This window comes from Pezoporus occidentalis, unplaced genomic scaffold (genome assembly GCF_034315485.1).
Source record: "Pezoporus occidentalis ecotype Australia unplaced genomic scaffold, CSIRO_AGI_Poc_V1 ctg47, whole genome shotgun sequence".
Classification (NCBI taxonomy): domain Eukaryota; kingdom Metazoa; phylum Chordata; class Aves; order Psittaciformes; family Psittacidae; genus Pezoporus; species Pezoporus occidentalis.
The window spans coordinates 189,635-214,638 of record NW_026915802.1 but is presented as its reverse complement, the minus strand read 5'-3'; the positions used below and the strand labels follow the sequence as shown (position 1 = coordinate 214,638).

At 41.1% G+C, this 25,004-nt stretch overlaps 1 protein-coding gene across 1 annotated transcript in view; it reads right to left on the bottom strand.

Annotated features, from left to right (window-relative positions):
* Positions 1-25,004, bottom strand: part of TTLL5 (tubulin tyrosine ligase like 5) — a 132,981-nt gene that overhangs the window by 45,646 nt on the left and 62,331 nt on the right. Inside the window, 7 exon segments of the mRNA XM_062636086.1 lie at positions 6,898-7,052; positions 22,874-23,064; positions 23,185-23,314; positions 23,317-23,435; positions 23,438-23,599; positions 24,066-24,179; positions 24,677-24,810. Of these exon segments, the coding sequence (XP_062492070.1) occupies positions 6,898-7,052; positions 22,874-23,064; positions 23,185-23,314; positions 23,317-23,435; positions 23,438-23,599; positions 24,066-24,179; positions 24,677-24,810 (1,005 nt within the window).

The following is a 25,004-nucleotide window of genomic DNA, read 5'->3' as shown; positions in this document are numbered from 1 at the left end:
TGGTCGCTTTGCTAATGAAATATCTAGAACCTATATAGGATATTTCAAAGAGATCTAAGATCAGGGATGGGTGTAGGGAGGTTATAAGTCTCGCAAGGCACTAAACTCAACTTGTTCTATATTGAATGAGATACTTATTAGAACAGATACCAGCATGTGACTTCTGTCACAGCCAACAACATCCTCTGGTGACAGCTGAAAGCAGGAAGAAAGGGGAGGAAGGAAGTTAAAAAAAAAGAAATATATCAGCATGAACTGCCTATACCTGTTGCTCAGGTTTACATTTACTGCAATAATCAAAGAAAAACAACTGCATATTAACAAAAAACTGAGTGTTTAGCAAGGTCAGAAGCCAGCAAGATACTAGTGTATGTAAGTTATGAATTAGAAAATAAGGATACTACAGTGTTACTTACATAAAACCAGTGTCTTACTCCTACTTGATGTACTTTCTTGTCATTTCTATAAAGAGAGCCAGACAATCATTAGAGGGCTGGAAAAATTTCCATTTAGAACTTGAAAAGAATGGGACTGCTTAGCTTAGGAGAGACAAGTTAGAAGGGAGATGACAGAAACGTAGAGAGTAAAGAATGCAGAAAACAGATCAAGCATTTCTGTTTGCCTTCACGTAATAAGGGTGCAGAGACTTATGGCAAATTTGAGAAAGAAACTAAAAAAGAAAACTTATGCATAACATATGATCCAGCTGTGGAACCTCACTGCTACAGCTCAATGAGACTACAGTTTTTCCAGAAAGTAAAACTAGATGATTCAGAACAACATCCACTCTAGGCTATGGTACAACAGAAACTATTGTGAGGACTACAAGCCAGCTGTTAGCAGTTGAGGGTAAAAAGCAGAGTAAAAACAAGCTTCCCCCCACCCCAGACAGGGGATTTCACTGCTGCCCACCAGAATTTCCGCTCTCTGTGCTTCCATTGAAGATGGTGGTGGTAGCTGCTTTGAAGCACATGACGGGAGAAATAGGCATATTTGTAGCCCAGTCCTGGATGGCAAATCCTATGTTTGTGTTAGGGAAAGGTCAGTTTGTGGAGGCAGCTAAAATGAAAAAACGCAAAACCATTACATAGTATTGACTTGGGGGAAGGTATGAAACCCCTGTCACTCCCTCCCACCTACCAATATGGGCTATTTGATAAGAACAATGGGAAAGATCCTCATATCTTCTCTGAAAGGAAGTCATGCAGTCAAAGAGAAAAATGCCCCCTCAAATTTTGAGAGCTATTTGCAAAAGCCATAATTACTCAAGGCCAGCAGGCACAGGTAACGCAGACAGTGCGATCCCTTGCTCAGCTAAAGCCAGTCCAAGGCAGGCCCCAGGATGCAGCTCCAGCCAAGTCTCCCAAAAGTAGCTGAGCGGAGAGGCCACACTCGCACAAGTCCACTGGTACCCACCCTGCCCTGCTGCGAGGCCCCAGCTCTCGCCTCCAGCAAACAGACCCAGCACTGGCTCCTATGGTCTCCCTGCACACAGCCCAAACCCCCTTCGCCTCTGGAAAGGGTCCTGCAATTAATCTCACTTATTACCTCGGAAAAGCAACAGCACGGCGGCTGCCAGCCAAGACCGACTCAACAGCGCCTGGGGAGCCGAGGCTGCAGGGCCAGGCCTCAGACTGTCTGGGCAAGTCACGAGTTTTCCGCCTTTCCTCTCCTGGAGGCTCCAAGCAGACAGAGCCAAGGCCTAGCTGTGGGAAGCAGGGATCCTACAGGACTGTGCCAACACATGGTGCTGAGGCTCAGGGTGATTTCCGAGCAGGATGGAGAGTAATTGGACCTGCCATCACAAGTTTCTTCAGTGTGACCAAAATATATATGTATAGAAAAATAAAATAAAATACAAAGGCAAGCCATGTATTTCTGAAGTTTAAGTCAGCAAATTCACTCCCAGAGTTAACAAGTTGTCACCAGTGACCCTGGGAGATGTGTAAAAAAGGTTGCCAGGGAAGGCCAGGGGGAGGCTGCTACAGGCACAAACATGCACTGAGAGAGGAAGAATATGCACAAACGAGAGACAGGATGAGTTGCAAGAATGCACAGTTGCCCAGGCAGTACTTCTATTTTTTGCCTGTCATCAAACTTCTCTGAACAGAAGGTAGTAATAGACCAAACCCCAAATTCAGGGCTGTCAGAAATGCTGCTTCTCATGGACCACAGGCAGAATCATCAGAGCTGCTGAGGAGATAGAGACAGCAGATCAGTCACGGAAAAATCACTGTACCTACTCTCCATTACTCCTCCACCTCAAAGAAATTTACCATAATGCCTAAATTAATTCAACAGCTAAAGAGAAAAGGACAGCAGCATGAGAGGCAAGGAACAGACACGTGGCTATGCTGGCACAGGGCTGGACTCAGTGCTGTTGGTCTGCTGCTGCTCTGGCACTTTCATGCTGCTTAGCTAAGGAGGTGTTAAGGTCAATGCAATTTGCTCAAACCAAACTGAAGGCCTATTGTACAGCCCCCAGTGCCTATTGCCTTCTTCCTTAATTTCCTCCAGAAGGATCAGTGCAGCAGTCACCGAGTTAGCTTGCACCTAGATACTGCACAAACAAATAGGCTCTTACCACTTGGCAAGTGCTGCACAGGACAGCAGTTGGGCAGCTTCTAACTTGCAAAAGACTGCATGGAGCTTGAAACAAATGATTTGGAAGAGAATTAAGTCACTATCAACCCTTAAGATGCAGAACTACAAGGCAACACATACGTAACTAAGAGAAATAGATTTATTATTATTAAAATTTGGTGTTACCTGCGAAGATCCCTGGGACAACATCTCACTTCTAGCTGCAAGCTCGTATGTAGCTAGCTCTTTCCCAGGACCCCTACTTTAACATCCATGCTGCTTCTGCAATAATAAGCCCATCCTCGCCTAGCTCCCGAGTCTTGCAAAAAATGACTGTCCCATCAGCTGCTCACCTTTCTATCACTCTGAGAATCACCTCGCATATTAGCACATCTCTTGGTTATTCTAGTATTGCTCTTCTAATGGCTCTAATAGCTCTTCAGATCCTGTCTAGTCAGGCTCCAAGCCTAATTTCTTATTTTACATGCCACACTTCCAAAATTTAAAATATAAACTGGGCAAAGAATGAAGCCATTTTCAGCTTCCCTTTATATCAGTAAATCACAATTACCCTGTGATGTTTGTCTGGGGTCTTTCTGGCAAAACTCAGTTTTAGTGGAAACAGAGAAGTTGCTTATACCAGCACAGAACAAAGTCTCAAAAGAGATCAGAGACTCTTCCATATCCTCACAAGTCCAAAGGATATATACTTAGCAATATCAGAGCAGAACATCTGAAACCTAGAACACACAGTACATGTACCCCTAACAGTAAATGAAACTGGCATGAAGCAGTGACAATAGCAGTTGCAGATTCCAGTGCCAGAAGCTTTCAGGAATGTCTTCTGTCCCCATCACTAGGGTTTATGCAACTATTTGCCAACAGGTACTCAAAAGTTAATTTAGGTTCCAAATCAACAAGCTTCATTCTCAAACACCCAATTTTTTTACCTTTATTTTGCAACTGAGAATGCTTTCAAGAGAATGTTCTTCCAAGAGGAGTTCTGGTAAGGTCTTGGCTTCAGTGACAAAAAATTAGTTGCACTGAATAATGAAGAATCACTTCCATATTTGTTGCCTTATATTACATTAGCAAAATAGATAAAAATTATATATGGGATTTTACATACTTCTATTACAAAAAATATATACACACGTTTACATATAGCAGAATGTGAAAGGGTGACAATCCTGCCTGATGGATAGAGTGAGAAGTTGAGATTGAACTAAAAATAGGATTGAACTGAGATAGGACTAGTGTTAAAGTAGGAGAGAGCAGATACAGAATAGCCTCAAAGAGCTACAGAGGGCAACAAAGACAGGGCTCCAGCAAACACGGCAGAGATTGTCAGCCATGTTATGGTAGTCAGAAGAAAGCCCATATACAGCTCGGAACACCTCATCTCTTGTGTAGTCCTGCAGGCTTCTGTGTCTGAGGCACAGTGAAAGCCTAAGCCATCACTGGAGTGGGAAGTGCACCAATGCTTATAGAAAGCGACAAAAATCTCAAAAGGCACAGCAATGCAGATTTATAAAATAACATTTTAATGTATCCAGAACTGTTCTCTATCTCTATATTGCAAACTCGAGATCTCCTTTGCCTTTTGGCAAGCAGACTACTGATTTGGCACCGTATCTCATACAGCCAAAAAAATTTCAACAAAGAAAGAGATACTTTGAGAAGCATTTAAGTAAGGCAGTTCTGGGAGGCTGGGAATTAGAAAAGAGGAAGAAGATTTGTCAGTAAGACTATGCTGAATCCTACAGATTGCAAGCATCAAAACAAAATTTTCAAAGAAATCTCAACAGTAGTAAAATGGCTTGGTTTTACCACAGAGCCATACAAAAATTGTAAGGACTGTGTTTCAGAGGCAGATGTTTGAACTGGAGCCAAGTGCAAGCCAGATAAGAGACCCATTTACAAAACATTTCCATCCTTGCTGAATTCTACAACTGGTAGACCAGAACCTTAATGGAACAAAACAGGAAGCTTTTTTCTTCAAACAGCCACTCAGCACTGCGCACAGGCTGACGCCCATCAGATGACCCTCTAGATGACAGCTTGCTCCAGTGTGACAGAGCAAGTAGCAAAAAAGGCATTTAGAATAGAAGATAGCCATCTCCATATATCGTGACCTTGGCATTCCTTTTGGAATTCTCCCATTAAATGAAAGTTCACAGCCCAAGTAATTCAGCACTGAAAAGAATCCTTTTTTTTTTTCTTTTATTCCCAGGTTTACATAAAGCTTTTACCTCCTGGTATTCTCGCCAGGAGAGAATTCTTTTCAGCCACAAAGATAAAGTAATTCAGTAAAGTCTTAAGACGTCTTTCCATCTCTTGTTCTGAGGATTAGAACAGAACAACTGAAGTACTGAAAAACTAAATGGTTCATAAAAGGTTTGAAGATGGGATCTTATACCAGTTGTGACCAGACAATTCTGAAGTACTTTTGGATTACTGTACAAAATAAAAGAGAATTTCTAAAGGCATTAAACTATGCATACAATGCTAGATGAGGCAGAGACCTCGAAGTCATTCAGAGTGGAGTTCTGGGCATCAAATGATGGGTTCTTAGACCTACAGGAAATTGTTTCAAGCAACATGGTAATTACAGTGACTCCTGCAGAGTTCTGCAACAGAAGATTTTGAGCACGCATAATCTTTCTCCACCTATGTGTGTGAGTCCATGCAGAGGTGAGAGCAGAGCTGAGAATGGAATGGAAGCTCTAGGACAGCCTGCACTCTGCTGCTCTCTCAAGCTATGTAGGAAGGGAAGGTAGTTTACACCTGTTGGATAGGTTCTTTATTTGGATTAGGTCATAGCTTGCCTGGCTGAGCTCCAAGAGCAGAATCACCACCACCTCTCTCAATAACTCTAAACCCCAGAGGCAAACATAATACTGGAACAGAAACAGGCCAGGAATTCATTTCTCACATTCCTCTTCTTTAGGCAGGATGAAAAGCAGTGCGGATGAAATAAGAATGATTTTACTTCAGCTTGCCAGGCCCCATTCCAATCCTTCTATTGAAGGACCCATTTGGGAAAGGATGACCACTCAGGTCACATGCCTCCTTCTGCACTGTGTCTGACTCTCTCACCTCCCTCCATTTTCTGGTAGTATTCAAGCAGCAGTGACAAGAATCAATATTTTCATGTATACAGTGCTTTCCAATCCTAAACTCATGTGCTGGAGAAGCTGTGTCTCCTTATTCTAATTTAAAAGACAAAAATGAAGGCTTAGGTGAAAGAATAACAGTATTTACTGAAGTGGCAAGGAAAGAACTCAAAACTCCAGCAGTTCTGGGCCAGTATTCAGCATAGCTCACCCTGCCCGTAGCTTCCAAAATCCAGAATCCCTGGGGCAAACCTTGCCGCTCTTTCAATCCCAGCAAGAATGGTTTTAATGCAGAATCACAGTCTTTGCCCTGAGTCCCATGATATTGGCAATAAATATAAATTCTAACATCCAAAATTAATAAAGACCATAATGAAGCCATCTGAAAAAGAAACTTTATAACATAAACACTGAAAGATACTGCTCTATCTTTGAACAATCTAAGCTTGACATTCAAGGAAGAAGCATAAAGATGCAGCCTTGCTGGAGATTTTTCGCAGTATCGGGTATAAGTTTGCATTCTGCATGTATGTCTCAACATCAGCAAACCTAAACTTAAAAGACGCAGGGATGAGAAATGGTCAAACAGACATTTCCCTTTCATTATAGACGTTCATCCATCTCCTTATTTCACCATGAACCTGAGAGCTCTGGGAACGTAGCTCTATTTTCATAGGCCTAGTTTCTAGGATAGTCCTAAGAAGATAGGCCCTTACACAGAATCATAGAAGCATTTAGGTTAGAAAAGACCTTTAAGATAATGTATTTTAAATACCTCCAGGTATGCTAACTCAACCACTTCCCTGGGCAGCCTGTTCCAATGCTTGACAACACTTTCTGTGAAGAAAGTTTTTCTAATATCCAGTCTAAACCTCTCCTCAAGCAACTTGAGGCCATCTCCTCTTGTCTTATTCCTTGTCAGTTGGGAAAGAAGAGACTGACACCCCTTCACTACAATGTCCTTTCAGGTAGTTGTTGAGAGCAATAAGGTCCCCCCTGAGCCTTCTCTTCTCCAGACTAAACAACCCCAGTTCCCTCAGCCGTTCCTCATCAGACTCGTGCCCCAGGCCCTTCACCAGCATTGCTGCCCTTTGGACATGCTCCAGCATCTGAGCAAGAAGCCACACACAAACTACAAGTGAGCTCCTGAGCGCATTGCATTTTTCTTCAAAAAGCTGGAGCAGGAATTTTAACTTACCTGACAGCTGAAGAGACAGGCCTTTTGTCAGCTCTATGGGCATCTGACTGCACAGCCAACAATGACCCTCTTTTGTTGAGTGATGACTGGTAGCTCTGTGGGGTGGCTGCATTCCCCTTGCTTATAGCTCCACTTGCCAAGTTCAGGTTTGTTAACTAAAGGGGGTGGGAGGAAGAGGAAAAAAACAAACAAAAACCAAACATCAGAAACAATTAAAAGCCAAGAAAAGAGCAAAAGGTGTCACCAAGTAAACTGGATAGACTATGTACTAAGAGAAATAAGACTACTAGAGAAAGCAAACATTCAGATGCAGGACTGTGCCAGTTGCATAAAGCAGTGGGAGAGATGACACCAACCTCCACCATGCTTGAGATGAATTCAAGTACCAGCATTAAAAGTACAACCCTTCCATTCATAGAAGAACAAAGGAGGAAAGACAAAGATGGATCAAAAATCCCAGAGTAAGAAAGCAACATCACATTCCTGTCATGTGAAAACTTAACTCTACATGCACTAATCAAAACCTAGAAACTCACATTACACTGAGCAGAGACCAGTGTGCCCAGTCAACATAAGCTGTTTCACTAAGCCAGCCATATACACTTGTCCTCTCTACCCCTCTCTATGCACCCATACAGGCACAATCCAACAGCATATGTACCTTGTATATATAATTCAAAACCAAACTCTACCACAAATGAAAGAAACTTCTCACATAACCACTTCCAATCTGTTTATACAAGTAAATATGCTGGCTAATGATAGGCTAAAATTGTGTTAGGTGTGTGTTTGTTATACCAAGCTCTAAAGAAATTATCCATGTGGATTTAAGAATACGAAGTGTATGAACTCAGTATGAACTGAGCATTCTTCTTTCACTGGTTATCTTCTTGACAGATCAAACTCTGCGAACAGACACTATCTGTTGGTTTATTGAAGAGAGCCTAAAAAAATGTAACGAAGTGGTATCTACTACAGCAGGATAAGTATTAGTTTATATTTGGGAAAAGAATTATGAAGCTTACAAGACACTACAAAGGTTGCAAAACAGGGATTCTCAGTCAGGCATTGCAAGAATTAAGTTTATTACTGCCTTTAATTACACGATCACATGTTGCTTTTTAGGAGCACAGAACAGAGCTAGGTCTGCACCAAGACTAAGGCCATATGGTAAGCAAAACTTATCTATATGGCCCCTGCTTGCTTCTGTGGCAACTGGAAGACATATAGCCAGAGAGACACAGGACACAGAAGGAAGAGTATAACACCTAATCCTGCACCTGCTCCAGACCTCAAAGGTGATGCTTGTTAAGCCACTTAAGTATGACTTAAGCATAGCTCAAGAATTCCCAGCTTTGAGACCTTAACAATGCTCTTTTACCAGAATTTGTGTGCAATACTCCAGTGCATACCAGCTTCATTGCAATACACTGCACTCATACCTACAACAGACTTGTGCAGGACTGCAGATTTCATATTCTCTGACTGAACTCTGGCATGAACTACTATTGCAACTGGCAACACAGGAGATTCCCACTTCTCCTGTGGTTTAGTACTATGAGGCACCTAAGCATTTTGTAAATTCAGAAATCTTGACTCCCACTTCAAGTTATGGACAGGATTAAATTATAGCAGTTACGCAGTGGGCTTCTGCTCACTGCTCCAAAAGCAACCTTTTTTGCCTCATCCCTTCTGAGCCTTATCCTTTCCTGTTCTTACTCCTTGTCTATCCTTTCCTGTTCTTACTCCTTGTCTGTGTCTTGTTATTCTCACTTAGTCAGTCACAGCTTCCATGTTTCAGGTGTCATTCTCCATATTCTGCTCAGTTTCATTCCTACAGACTTCCAGCACTGGCTTCTCCACTACTTCTGGCCCCTGAGCCACACAGTTTCAAAGCCTGGAACTCTCCATGGGAGTAGTTAGTTGATCTGTCTTCCCACACGTTTGTTCTTTGTTACTCTTCCAGCTGCTCTTATGCCCTAGAAGCAAGCTTAGCCACAGGCAGTGCTACCCATCTTACATGGAAAATTACTAAAGGCACTTTGGTGCCTCTACCTCACCCTTAAATGCTGTTGTCTTCTGCAGAATTTAATTAAAATTTAAAGCATTTCATTGCAAGAACAGAAAGCTTCAAATTAGGTTTAGTTCCAGTTGTGCCAGGCACTATACAAATACCTAAACAATGACAGTTTCTGGCCACAAAGAGTTTATTGTCTGAAAAGAAGCAAGAATGGCAAATGAGGCAAACACAAAGGAAATAGGATATATACAATTCTTAGCTTGTCAGCAACAGTGATCACAACTTTGCTAACACATTCAATATGTGAAATGAAGATGACTTTATCCATTTTTTTCATCATCTTGATACTAAGAACCATTTAGCCTGATGAATTACCACCTCACCCCTGCTCTACTAATGCAATCTGCTTTCCTCTCTAATACTGTATCATTGTTTATTTGAAAACTGTCTTTCTAAGCAAAGCACGTGAGCAAATAGCTTAGTATGGTAGTAGGGACATTTCACACATTCCACATAGACAGGTGTTTAAACTACAGCAGGATTAAATACAGACAAGGGATTCAGAATGAGGGAGAGAACACCAGTAAGAGCGTAAGGTTTAGCTGCAACCAGCCCACCCAGATGGGTGTTACTGCTTGTTACTGTGCCGTGCGCTGAGACATTTCAGCTGCTATAATTAGCTTGCCAGGATGTTGCCGTGGTGGATTGCTGGGACACCCCCAACACATTTGTGCTCCACAGAGTAGCTTCATTTTCTAGTCACTAGTCTTCCTGCACATTTGATGAAACCATATTCTTCCCTTTATGCAGGCAAATACTTGGCAGCAAATCAGTTGTTACTTTGGCTTAAGATAATGGATAGCACTTGGACCAAAGGACATATCAAAATCTCCATAAATAAAATGTGGTATTGGGAATCAAAACAAAACAAACCACCTCACCCTTCCCCCAAAACCAAGAAAGGCAGGTTAGTGGGGCTCAACAAGGAAAGTGATTATTGGTGTGCAACTACAAGAATAAAGTTAGTTTTCACAATGAGTTCAGACTCTCCTGCTTGGTAAGATTCCTGTTTTTCACTAGAAGTAAGGGACTTCACAATATTTTTTCTGACACTATGACAGGAGACCTGTGTGTGCTGCACTGTGCTCTTCAGCATCCCTATATTCAAACATCTCTGCTCACATTAAAACATTTTCTGTGGAGTCTGTAAAAGGCAAGATAATACACAGCTAATACTCCCCATAATAGAATGATTCATAAGGTTTTACTACAAGTTTTAAACTGTTGGGACAGCTGAAAGGAACATGCTGAGTGAACAACACAATGGGACAGTAAATCCCAAAGAGCTCACATGGAAAGAGGAGAGCCCACTTTATGTAATTCTAGTTGTTATCTAACATCAAGAAATAGGGGAGGAAAGAACACGTGGGTTGTCACAGCCATACTGATAAACAGAGCCTATTGTCAGAAAGCCTAACGGCATATATATGTACTGTTATAATCAGTTTAATACTAATAAGCCAAAAAGCAAATTATTGCATAATGCCAAATTACTTTTACTAGGGGTTTTTTAATTATTTTTAAGCATTACAAGGTAAGTTTATGACAACACACTTGCCTTCCTGAGAGCAGGCCCACATAAGCTTAAGAGAATTTGTCTCTATGTTTTTGCTTTATTCAGAAAAATCTATTTCTCAATAAATTTAAGATTGAAAGCAAGGCCACAACGCAGAATAGTATTGGAAAGTGCCAGATATAAGAGTTGAGATTTTTGGTTTTGTTAATCAGATTTATAATTAAAATAGGAAAAATGAAATCTCCAAACACAAATAGGAAGAAAGAAAACTCCAGGATAGAATTTTGAATTTGTTTCTAATGAATAGCATTCTACAGACAAAGACCCATTGCACAGTACCTTTAAGAAATCACAAGTAAGAGTCAGAAGAGGAGCTTAATCTCTTTCACATTTCTGATCTACATTATAATATTCTTTCAATGTTTCTCATTATCACATTCAAGAATTTTTTTTCTATAATATTTTCATTTTGAACTTGTCTAATATTTCAAATAAGCTAAAGCAGAAAATGTCAACAATGGCCAAAAATTAAAAAGTATATATATACATATATATATTTATATGTGCTGTAGATCAGTCTCAACAAATTCAGTAAAAGCCTCTAAAAAAGGCTCCTAAAAGCCTAAGTGTTTCTCTTGCTGGTTTGCAGGAGTCAACCAGGGTGAACAAGGACACATCATCTCTTGAAGTTGCCCTCTTGGCACAGAGTGGAACAGTGACCTAAATTTTCATTACCAATACCTTGAACAGCAGATCCCGAATTTCACTGGTCAGTGTGTCACAACTCTGAGCAAGCAATACAATACAAAACCCCTAAAACTCCCCAGTTGGCAGTATTTTTCTGCCAGAGGCCAGTCATATCCTCTTGCCTGTAAAGTGCTGGGGACTGGAGAACTACACAGTCTAAAGATGACCACTTCTCTTACTTGGAGCCACACTTGAATCCTTTCCATTTCACACATCTCATTTCCATTTGGATTTGACTGGTGAGGAGGAGAAGGAATCCAAGCCGTATTTTGAAGATCAAGACATGCCAAAGGAACATGGTGATCATAGGCCTACTTCATTGTCTCTCCCCAAAAAAAACTTCAATATGATAAAAAGTTCACAGTCTGAAACAGGAGGAGACTTAATGCCACAAATGTACCCTCTCAAGAAGTTTCAAAGGTATATATGAACACCAACAGCTCACTGAGAAACTTTTGTCTTTAAAGAAAGATTGGACATGGATCATTTTAAGGATGTAAGATCATTTTACTGGTAAGATCACTCCTCCTCTACCTTTGACCAGACCAGAATCTTTAGGTTTTGATACTTCAGATAGGACAAAATGACACTGTATCATAAGCTCAAAGGAACAAAGCATTCCACTAGAAAACTGAGAGCATACAAAATGTCCCATCATTTGCAATATATTCTCCTTTACCTTTTCATCTGTTTTTCCCTGTGTGCTCCGTTTGACTCCTTCGAGACCCTTCCGTCAATCCCTAATTTTCCATTTTAATACTGTTCATCCAGCAATGTCATCTTTATCCAACAGCCGTAAAAGAAATGTTTCTTTTCTTCCATTACCTTGCTTTCATAGCTGCTGTATTTTCACCTGCCAAGCCTTCCTCAGACACACATACCCCTGGGGCTTTTGACATCAGTGAGATATTTATATTCCCAGGAACAGAGGGGAAGAGCTAACAACTTGTCATAAAAAAAAAAAATAAAAAATCTATAAATAACTAAAAAATTGCAGATTATTTCAGTTATATTTTTCTTCTTTCAGCTTTCAGAGGTGACTGTGACTAGGTGCTAGACCAATAAAAATATTCAGTGTTAACTTGTCGTCTCCCCAGTCTGTGGGCTGCATGTTTTTGACTTCACTGCAGAGCTGCCATGTACATCTGAGATCTAGTGAAAGCTAACATGACTTGGTCTAACAAAACAGAGCTCCCAGGTCTTACAGTTCTACTGGAAACAGTCCACCTGCCTTGCCTTACTTAATTCATCGAGATACTGGAATCCAACAGGCCATCCCAGTATGGGAAACATCACAGGATCTTAACCTGCCTCTTTCCTTAAAAAGCAAAGGAAAACCCAAACCATAAACCTCTAACACACACACACACACACACACACACACACAAACACTTTCACTGCCTGAATAGCAGCACAAAATACACCTACTACAAATTCCTTGAAGAAACCACGTAATACAAGCAGATTTTCCTAGGACCACCTTTTTGTTACCCAGGCCAGCTTCCTGACCACACCCCATACTAAACCACCTTCATTTTATGTACAGATTTGAATTTTCAGGAGCAACCAGCCAGAGGGGAAGAACTGGGGCTAACAGGCTGGGAAGTGTGAAATCTGTGTGTGTACCAAGGCTGATCTGGCCAAAGGCCTCTGACATTCCTCCTCTGCTCATGTATATCCAGCTTACAGGATATACATATGCATACAGAGCACAAATGTTCCCGTCTCCAGAAAATGTTCCAGACAAAGACCTGCCAGAGACATTCCTGGGAAACCTGACAAACTTAAAAATTCCTTTGTAGTGTCTCCAGTGTATGCGTCCATTTAACAATGAAAAAAAGGAGAAAAATAACAAAACCAAAGTTAGTGCTGCTGCTGTGGATGGCTGTACTCCCTTCTTCCTTCTCCTGAAAAAGTCAAGCTTTCATTTAGATGCTCTCTGATTCAAAAGTTCCTAGTGGGAGTGATTTTGCTAAGGCACAGTCATGCCAAACATTTGATGATCAGGGTGTAATCTTTCCTATAACATGCATTCTATCTGCTCAGCGTGGCCCACTTGGTGACTCTACAGATGTTACTGCATCCTAAGAAAAACTTCTGCTCCTATTCCCTTTGGAGCCTCAGAGCAGAAGGGGTTCAGTTTGAGCACTGTCAAAACTGCATTGACATTTTCACTTCCTACAGCTTCTTCTGAGACATTACTGCTGATGCTACAAATCAGTAGTATTAAAAGTAATTCCAGCTTCTGTGTGAACAGCTTGGAGCTGAGGAGGAGATGGGACCCTGCAGCAATGCAGAGTTGTGTGAGAGGAAAGAAAACTATCCCTTAGACTTCACCTCCCATCTTCTTGCTCCTCTTCCTAGTCACAGTGAGATGCCCTCTTCCCTTTACACTTCCTTTCCTCTCCATCAGTAAAAAGGTAAAAGCCAACCAAATGCTTAAATAAGGAAAACAAATCTGATTAAGATTCAGATAAAGTTGTTTGAGTCAAAGCAAGGGACTAACTGAAAAAAAAAACCTTTGTTAGGGAAAACATCCTCACCAAATTTCTGCAAATGCTGCACCCTAAGTTTCATGGTCTTTTTGCAGTCACCATGTTGCACTGCTCAGCTCTAGAACTAAAAGAGCTGATACCCACTGGGACCAGTAGAGTACATTTTGGCATGTTGGCCATTTGCTTTGTGGCACTTTTCCTCTGCTGAGGACAAAAGAAGCCAGGGTACCACACTGCATAATTGAGACAGGTAACTGAGGATTAGTGTGGGTTCAAATATTGTTGTAGCTGATATTAAGTTGAAACTTGCTATTTTGGGATTGCTGTGGCAAATTATTCCCACAAGGTCATTCTGGGGCACTGTAAAGAGCCCATTCCAATTGCTCCTCACTCCTTCTCCCCTGTCCTGAGGTTTAGTAAACCAATCTGCTTCTTTTTAATTTGTACCTTCTGTCCAAATGAAAAATGCAGAGTAAGAAAAGTACCCCGCCCTCCCACAGATCTACCAGCATATTTGCAGGAACCCTGGCTGCTGGATCTTCGGCACTGACGGGCTACACAGCAGAGACAGAGGCAGCTCGGTATAGCCTTTGTCTGGGTGGTCTGATGTTATCCCTGTGATTAAACTGGCTGGCTAGAAGAACTGGAGCTATTCCTAATGATAACCAAGTCCTGAAATCTCACACTCTCCCTCACAGAGAGGGTCAGAGCTCCCACCAGGCTTCCCCACCTCCTTCTCTTCCTCCTCCTCCTGGTGAAGCTGGCCAATTCAACACATTCTTCAGTTCACTAGCAGTAATAACTACAAAGTACTAGAGCCTGGTAGGTATCAGCTGCAGCCCCCCATGCCAGTCAGTGATAGGGACCTCACACAGATCCATTGCAGAAGAAAACCTTCTTTTTACCTTAGAGCATATTTCAAAAATAAGTAGCATGCTACCCACAAAGAAAAAATACATATCCAGGATCCAGCCCCCTGGCTCTGGATCTACACACATGCTGTGCATTTTAATATCCTCCCGATGGCAAGTCCTGCAATACAAGCACAAAGAAATATTTTAAGCTAAACCCATGTTAAGTAATGACTTAAGGATTAATGCCAGGTAAACAATACAGAGGGAAAATAAATCTGGATTATTTTGTTCACCGCCTTCATGTATCTATCCATCAGCAAAGACCAGTGACTAACAGTAGGTACAGACATAAATATCTCTTCATTTAGCTGTCCAGAAATAATGCTGTATCCAGTAAGGTCCCTATATGATAAATCAAGGCAAGAAAGGCAAGCATGTCCCTATACAATGAAAGGGGTTTACCAATCTGTATTTTCAGGCTTTATTCCCCAACACACCACCAATGTATATACCATGATTCTTCAATAGCACCATTACTATCTTATACTCATGCCAGGCAATGGGCTAACTGAACAAGAAAATTTCAGGACAACTGAAAAACTGAGTATCATTAACACATTGACAACACTGCAGCTGAAGCACCACAAATACCAAGAAAGACATCCCTCTAAAAATAATTCGCAGTCATTTGCATGCTGTAACTAGGAAAATCACTATTTTCAGATACCAACTTCCCCACAAGTGTCTCAGTAAATCTCTTATCATAAAGGAAATATTTAGCTTGACTACAGTAATGTAATGTAGCAGAGAAAAGGTCATAAATATGGAAGAAGCAGCATGGCACACATTTCTCAGTATTAAAGACAACACATCAGCTCAGAGCAATAGGTCAGCAAACTTGCTATCCTGCCTGACATAGTTCAGAAAATGAAAGGAATCTTGGTTTCCATGCATCTAACTGAAACATCTTATTGATAAGAAAAATTAATTTGATATTTCTGTATATTAAAAGCTAAGGGTCTATCATTTTCAAAATGCTCATTGTTCAACTATGTCCTGTTTTCTGTCTTAATGCTCTCTTACTGCATGAAGTTTCAGAAGTCAAGTGATTATTCTTGGCAAGGCAAGTCAATATTCTGTGACAATAACTATTCACTTTTATGAACAGTTTTTGCTCTGATGTCTTCCTACCAAGATGAATATCCCCTTCTTACGAGAAACATTAATAAGTCTTTATTTACCTGGTCACCCACTGCTCTATATAATTCCTTCATACCTATCTCCTCCCTAAACAAACAAGCCTTATATTTTCACTGCCTTATTAAAAATGTATTTTGCAGTTAATTGTTGTAGTCACTCAACTGTGAATCCCAGTTATTTTTCCTGAATTTGCTTTAGAAATGACAACCAGAACTGAAAACAGTTTTTCAGTGGAGGGCCTGTAACCGATGCTTACATGACTACATACCATTTCCTACCCTGTTCCTTAAACATGCTACTTATTTTTCTTTGTTGCCTTTACTACTTGACTTAGAACAGGCATCTCCACTGAGCTTTCTAGAACAAAACTGATGTTTTCTTCCCTGGATGATTAAAGGATATTACTTCAAGTGGTTAAAATTATTGCTTGTCACATAATCAGTTATTTAAAAACACTGAACTTCATCTGCCATTGCATTTTCCAGTTAATGCAGTTGTTACATTTCTCTTAGCTTTCCTCATGATGATCAACAATTGTACTGACAAATTATCAGGAGGCATGCTCAAGTTTTAAGTTTATAGCTTAAACACAACTTCACAGTAATGGAACATCTGGACACTTGTAGCCTACATTACACTGAAGGTAACAAGAAGTTACCTCATGTAGTGAACATGAGCTGCACAAGTATGTATTCACATGGGTGAACACTATAAAGGAGTTAATCTACTGTAAATTCACACCCTGTGTTATCTTGCAATAACTTGCTTTCATAGTCATTCTTTAGGGAATAACATGCCAACCATTATGAACTTCCTCCTTTCAAATCTTTACAGTCCACCATGTTCATTCTGCATTCTGTGTCTTCAGTTACCCACTTGATATATAGCAAACTGGCTAGTTACTCTTTTGCTTGCTTTTTGTCTGCTTTCAATCTGTAACAAAACTTTACCTCTTACCCTAGAGATACCTGTCTTGCCTAACGATAATTGCTGAAAGCTTGTAAAAATCCTTTTTGTAAATTTGAAGAACAAGAACCAGTTCCAGTAGATGCTATTTTTCTCAGTTCAAAGAATTCTAATAGATCAAGACATGGGATGGGGGTTTTGGGTTTTAGGATTTGGTGGGGTTTGTGTTTGTGTTTTTTTTTGTCTGAATTATGTTTACCTGAGTGAATTAAAATTCCATTTTTATTTCAATTTAATATATATCTGCTAACAGAGCAAGACCCTCTGCTTTAATTTACAGAAAACTTTAGGGTCCTTATTACAGCCAGTGCGTTTAGAATCATAGAATAGTTAGGGCTGTAAAGGACCTTAAGATCATCTGCTTCCAACCCCCCCTGCCATGGGCAGGGACACCTCACACTAAACCATCTCACCCAAGACTGTGTCCAACCTGGCCTTGAACACTGCCACGGATGGAGCATTCACAGCTTCCCTGGGCAACCCATTCCAGTGCCTCACCACCCTCACAGTAAAGAACTTTCTCCTTATATCCAATCTAAACTTCCCGTGTTTAAGTTTGAACTCGTTACCCCTTGTCCTGTCACTACAGTCTCTAATGAAGAGTCCCTCCCCAGCATCCCTATAGGCCCCCTTCAGATACTGGAAGGCTGCTATGAGGTCTCCACACAGCCTTCTCTTCTCCAGGCTGAACAGCCCCAACTTCCTCAGCCCATCTTCATACAAGAGGTGCTCCAGTCCCCTGATCATCCTCGTGGCCCTCCTCTGGACTTGTTCCAACAGTTCCATGTTTTTTATGTTGAGGACACCAGAACTGCACACAATACTCCAGGTGAGGTCTCACAAGAGCAGAGTAGAGGGGCAGGATCACCTCCTTCGACCTGCTGGTCACGCTCCTTTTGATGCAGCCCAGGATACAGTTGGCTTTCTGGGCTGTGAGTGCACACTGAAGCCTGCTCATGTTCATTTTCTCATTAACCAGCAGCCCCAGGTCCTTCTCTGCAGGGCTGCTCTGAATCTCTTCTTTGCCCAACCTGTAGCTGTGCCTGGGATTGCTCCAACCCAGGTGTAGGACCTTGCACTTGGCATGGTTAAACTTCATGAGGTTGGCATCAGCCCACCTCACAAGCGTGTCAAGGTCCCTCTGGATGGCATTCCTTCCCTCCAGGGTATCAACTGAACCACACAGCTTGGTGCCATCGGCAAACTTGCTGAGGGCGCACTCAATCCCACTGTCCATGTCAGCGACGAAGATGTTGAACAAGACCGCTCCTATCACCGATCCCTGAGGGGCACCACTCGTTACCGGTTTCCAGCTGCACATTGAGCCATTGACCACAACTCTTTGCGTGCGGCCATCCAACCAGTTCTTTATGCATCGAGTGGTCCATCCATCAAATTGATGTCTCTCCAATTTAGAGACAAGGATGTCGTGTGGGACAGTGTCGAACACTTTACACAAGTCCAGGTAGATGACATCAACTGCTCTACCCCTGTCCCTCAGTTCTGTAGCCCCATCATAGAAGGCCACCAAATTGGTCAGGCAGGATTTCCCCTTAGTGAAGCCATGCTGGCTGTCACCAAGCACCTTGTTGTTTTTCATGTGCTTTAGCATGCCTTCCAGGAGAATCTGCTCCAAGATTTTGCCAGGCACAGAGGTGAGACTGACTGGTCTGTAATTCCCTGGGTCATCCATTTTCCCCTTCTTGAAAATGGGGGTTATATTTCCTTTTTTCCAGTCATCGGGAACTTCACCTGACTGCCATGATTTTTCAAATATAACGGACAGTGTCTTAGCAACTTCATTTGCCAGCTCCTTCAGGACCCGTGGATGGATTCCATCAGGTCCCACAGACTTGTATGTTCAGGTTCTTAAGATGGTCTCGAACCAGATCCTCTCCTACAGTGGGACCAAGGTCTTCATTCTGACAGTCCCTGTGTCTGCCTTCCAAGACTTGGGTGGTGTGGTCAGAGCCTTTGCCAGTGAAGACCGAGGCAAAGAAGTCATTCAGAACCTCAGCTTTCTCCAAATCCAGGGTAGCCAGTTCTCCTGATAGCTTCCAGAGGGGGCCACGTTGTCCCTAGTCTGTTTTTTATTTGCTAGGTACTTGTAGAATCCCTTCCTGTTATGTTTCACATCCCTAGCCAAGTTTAATTCTAACTGGGCCTTAGCCTTCCTAACCTGGTCCCTAGCTTCCCGGCCAACATCCCTGCATTCTTCCCAGGCCACCTGTCCTTGCTTCCACTTTTTATTTGTTGCCTATCTGTCCTCTATACCAGCTTTACCACAGACTCCACCTTTCAGCAGAAACTTTGTCACTTCACTCTTGCATTTCTGAACTCCTGAAGGTATACCATCCAGCCACAGAAGTCTCACAGAACATTTTTTGCTTTTCTTCTACAAGTTTAACTTCATTACCTGGGAAGAAAAATGTATCTCCTCTATACCTAGTATAGTGAAAAATGCAAATTACACGTCCTCCAAAAATTGTTTCTACAGACCTAGAATATATCCCCATTGAATTAACAAATTAATCTATCAATAGCACATTGAAGGAAATCTAATTTCATGTGGCATCCCCACGTGTCTCCCTGGTTAATAACCAGATCATTCACAAGTCTGCTACCTATGATATAGTCAAAATCTTCCCTCCCTGCATTCCCTTAAATAACAAGCAAAAACAAGCACATACTGCAGCCAGTTCCAAATTAGCAGTGAACAGGCTAATTTATATATGTACTCTGACTGGATAGGCAGCAGTCCAAAGAGAACAGAATATTTTGAACTCCACTTGATTTTCACCCTTGACTGAAACACTCACGGGCCTTGTACTTCTCTGCCTCTAACATTTTTCATGAAAAAGGTAAGAACATATCTTTAAGACTAATTTAGTTGAAACTTGGGGAATTTGGACAGAAGCTTTCTCTTTCTTATTTGTTCTCTTATGACCTTTTGAGCTCAGATACCTCCCTTATTACCCTACTTAGCCATGAACTTCCCAGGTTAATGCTGGATCCTGAAAAGCACACATGTTCCATTACAGATCTCTCTCTTGCTTTCTCCCAAAGGTATTGGGGTAGTTCAGTTAGAGGAATATCTTCTTGTTTTTGAATAGTGTGGGTACTACAGCTCTTACACACAGAAGCACATAACTCTACTGTTTGTCATAACCTCAAAATCAGTTTTACTATTAAATTTTATGTAGTCACAAAAACATTGTAAATATGTGATTTTAAGTAAATAAAATGGAATAAAAATCCTCAGAAGTAAAAACCAACGTTCATTGTTACAGCTATATTAAACAACAAAGACTCTCCCTAGCAGCTTCATTGTATTAATTTGTAATGCTGATTATTTATCTTTCATAACCTGAGATTGTCCTACTCAAGTGTGTCCTTAAGATAAGTGCAGGAAAGACATTGCCATTAAAGACAGTTACAGAAGTAACTGCTGCTCCTTTTCTAGTCTAATATACAATAATACTGTGCCTCTTTATACATCTTTTATTCATGCAACTAGGCAGTAAGACATCATACAGTGATGCAGAGGATTAAGTAATGATTTTCATGGTTCTAGATCAGTATTTCTATTGTATACCACTGTGAAGGCACCCTTGTTTTCCCAATGTTGCAAGTATAAAGATACACTGATGAAATTTTATACCATATAATGAAAAATATTTTTCAAAAATACAAATTAGTGCAAGGCAAAATGTTCTCACACACTTTGTGAGGCGACTCAAAAGTAACTGTACAAGGGAATGAAACCACACATCAGTAATACTTTACCTTTCTACCATCGCCATCTTTCATATCACAAGAACTGTTCATTTCATGAACATTTCATGAGTATCACCATGAAATTGCCATCTGGTGTTTCAGAAGAGAATGGAGAGAACTGATAAGACAGAAAGCTGATGTAATCACAAAAATCTTGTTTTCTTAAGATGACAGATACCTTGTTCCATGCTCATAAAATACTTACATTTAAAATTTTCCATTTGAATATTGTAATTTAGCAGAAAATTGCTTAATAAATTAAACTGATTGAATATTCAATTAAATTGAATTGAATTAAACTGATTGAATAAATTAAACTGATTGAAGTGAGCGTAAGAGAGAAAAACATGAAACAGGTGCTTTGGGCATAGGTAGGAAACAGCAGGGATTGACAAAGAACAGAGGTGGACTCCCAGCCAGAATGGCAACATCATTCCAAGCACAGCTGTTGAGTCTACATTCCTGGGTACCCCAGAGACCCCAGCTAGCACACAGATACCAGAAGCAATTCTCACAAGAACGGGAACAGAAAACAAGCTTCCCAGCTGCTCTTGGAAGGAGGTAATGTATTCAGAGAACCCCTACCCCCAAGACACAGCTGGGCACAACAGAGGGAACCAAAATACAAAGGCATTCAGCTCTCACATTATAGTTCTTGCCCTTGGAAAAGAAACAGTCCACAGCAATAATAGTCTTTTCAAAAGTGTCTTGCTTACACCCTCCCTAAATCAATAGTATAATCTTGCCATTAAACATGATTAAATTCAACTATCAGGTCCCTTTAATATCAGCCAGGTACTTTACAACAAGGTAGACTAACTCCAAGTTTCTGAAATAGTTTTAAACAATTGTATTATTTTTATTTAGGTAACTGATCTTCTCTACCAGGGGTCACCTTATCATAAAGGAAATATTTATCTGTACAAACACTGTGTTGCTCAATACAAAATCTCACTTGGAAATAACCTACATTGTTTGCTAGGAGCTGAGGTCTACTGTTTTCTGGTCACAAAGAATGGAATTAGCGCTTTCATTCTATACATTTCCCACTCTTCTGTGGGGAAAGTATCTTCAGAGAGCACAGAAACAAAAAGCAACGTAGACATATTTAGCATGACCAACATATTTCCAAAGCTTCCACTGCACTTCATAGCCACTTCCAGACTTGAATATATCTGCACTGATAGGCGACTAAACAGACTTCAGCCTCCACCATCTGCAGTTACCAAAGGATGCTCCTCTGTAAACCAACACAGCTCAGCTCAGGAAGCTACACAGCCCTTCCCTCATAGAGCTCTGTGAATTACTCTCTAGATTCCCCCTTCTATACTTCCTAATTTAACCAGCAGTAACTAGCTGTGGTAGGAATACAGAAGTTTATATAGCTGATTTTTAAATGGCAGCAAGAAGATGCTTGGTTCTCTAGATGGACCTAAGAAACCACAGCAGTTGGAGCCAAGCGGGAAATGAGTGGGTTTAGGGAGAAAAATCTATTAATTTATTTTTAAAGTTCTTTTCAGAAAAAGACTTAGATGAAATAGATACATTTCCTTTTTCCCGAGATGTTTTTTTAGATACTGTTTTTTATCCAAGGAGGCAGCTTCCATCATATATTTAGCTTTCAAGAAGTCAGCATTTCCTGAATGAATGTTCATTTCTCTACTGGATTTTTTTTAATAGTTTTACTGACAAAGTCTAGCTTTAAAATGCTGAATTCTGATTTCACTAAGAGAACCATACTGACAGCTCTGAATATTACTGGACAAGCAAACAAGCTTCTCCCGGTGTTCCTCATACCACTTTGGCTTTGAAAGATCAGACTCTCTAAGTAGGGTCTGGCCGGATGCAAGATCAGGCCTCAGCATCACTGGTATGTCCAGTGTTCACGTTCTCTGCTGCATCATCAGCAAGAAGGTGCTTTGGTTTTGTGACTTATCCTTTAAAGTTCAAGACCTATCTATAAAGACTAAAGTGCCTGTATTAGTTTTGGAACAGCCCAGGCTGAATCAAAACCTTGAACCAGATGCAGAAGAGTCCAAAACAATCAGTTCAGCTTCCTGGACTTATAAATTGCACTCCACCTTTTAAAAAGAGATACTGCCAATCATCTAAACAGATATTCAAAATCCAAACAGAACAATAAAATTGAAAGAAACAAATAGCACCAGCTACCGCAACTATTAAAGATGCTTCAGAAAACTTAGCAAAAGACCACTGTTAAAAACAGTATCTCCAAAATCCAAGTATCAGAGCAAAGATGACAAGTGCAGGGACTGTGAGAATGAAGCCTGTGATAGCCTTTTCTATTGTGACAGGGACTCTAGCTTTACTGCTTGCACACCTGCTGTATAAGGAGACTGATGTGGTGTGGTGGGGAATGCTGACAGCCTACCTGCTTTTCTGCCACCTGCTGCAGTTCTGCTGCTACCATACCGGGGTTATTACTATTGTCCTGGGAAGAAGTCTCTTCTGCATCTTTGTGTGTCCTGGCTGAGCCCACATGCTGTCCACTTGAACTGCAATGGCACAAACCTTCCAAACAAACATTGGATATGCTTAGTAAGTGGTATGTCAGACTCTCTCAGCCTGTTGATCACAATACAAAAGCAATTACATGATCTAGCAGGTTACTATGCACCCCAGAACACTCACCTATTTTTGCAGAGTACGGTCGGGACAATCTTTGGCTGTAGATCTGAGCAGCAGTCTGAAAAGATGAGAATGAGCCAACAGTGTAGCTACCAGAATGACAACAATGTGATCCTGCAAGGCTAGATAGATAGAAGCCTCACTGGACACTGGGTTTATGAAGACAGAGGAGCTGTCGGGAGCTGTGCTCTGCAAGGATGGTAGTGAGGAAGGGGCCTGAATCAACCTGGGACCAGCTGGAGGAGTTGGCAATGGTGACCAGGTACCTGGGATTTTTCAGAGGCTGAAGGCTGAGATCGTGTCCAGGAACTGGTACTTGTCTGGAATGTGGCACCATAAGTAGAGGAAGAAGCACTAGAAGGGCCACATCGAGGTAATTTCACTTCAGGGTTTAAGGAGAAGATGGGTTCTTCTGAAACTACACAAAGATAATGAGCACACTAGATGAGAAAAAGCTCCTTTTCAGGTCCTTTGGATAACATCAACACACCAAAGATGCCTCTACCCAGACACACTGAAGCCAATATGACCTCATCTACTGGCAAAGACAAGAAGAGGCTCTACATGATGAATATCCTCTTCCAAAGCTTGTTACATATCTTGATCTTCCCCCACAGTAGAGCAGCTAACACTTTCAAACTGATGGCTCTGCAGTACCTTCTCTTGGGTTTATTAAAAAAACAAAAAACAAACCCAACAAAAAAAACAACAAAAACCAAAAAAAAACCCCACAAAACAAAAAACCCCACAACCCTGCAGAATCCCCCCCAAAATTGGACACTTGAATCTCTCAGTATGAACCCAAAGGTTCCAACCTTTGTTTAAAACAGTAGATGCATTCATTATTTTTTTTATTGATGATGATTTAAGCCAGTTCACTTTACAGGTTGATTTACCTTCTTTGGGTTTACAGCCTTTTAATGCTCTTTCTGCAGGCAGTTCTGCAACTGAAATTTTGGACTGATCACCTTTTATTTTTTTCACCAGCTCAGGATGCTCTAGAAAAAAAAACGGAGAAGTTCGGAAGGAGAACAATGCAAACTGATATCATTAAAACAGGACTGAAGAATTTTAAACCTTGTTACAATGGATTTTCTTGCTAATATTTACTGTAGACCATGCAACTCTATTGATCACAATTGTGCTGTCATGTACAGTAGCATGGACTACTGAACATTTATGGCTGGCACTGCATATCCTTCCATGAACACCTTATTAGGCTCAAATAGACAGACTCTGCCCGCCGATGGGTATGCTCACTGCAGGCAGCACAATTTTGCAGGTCTTGATTTCTCTCATCCCTTACTTTGACTTTGGGATTCTGTGCTCATTTCAGTGCCTTCAGTTTGCACATTATCGTTTCAGTCATGACCCACCCTAGTTAGCTCCCTATAAACGCTAGCCCAGATTCATTTCACTTCACTTCTTTCCACAGACTTCAGTTAAACCGGATTTATCTGGCCAATGCCATCTCAGAACTGCCTGCAAAACTTACGCTCCGGAGGCTGTTTCTCTGACTCATTACTGGTGTTGCTGCATTTTCTGCTTGTGGAGTTTTTTCTCAGGGAGACATTTGTTGACCTGTTTTTCTGTGTGTAAAACGTCAGCACTTCCGCCAAGTCACTTTCACTACAATAGGGAGACAAGAATGGGTATAAGTGAGGATTCTAAGCTTTTATGCGCTCACATAACAATGAAAGACAAGCAGCAACAAGGAGACTGAAAAGGGGAGTGGGGAAAAAAGGTTAGGCCAGACAAGTTAATAATTTGCTCAGTTCTGCAGGGTAAGAGCAGAAAGACAGGAACACGGCTTAGTTAAACCC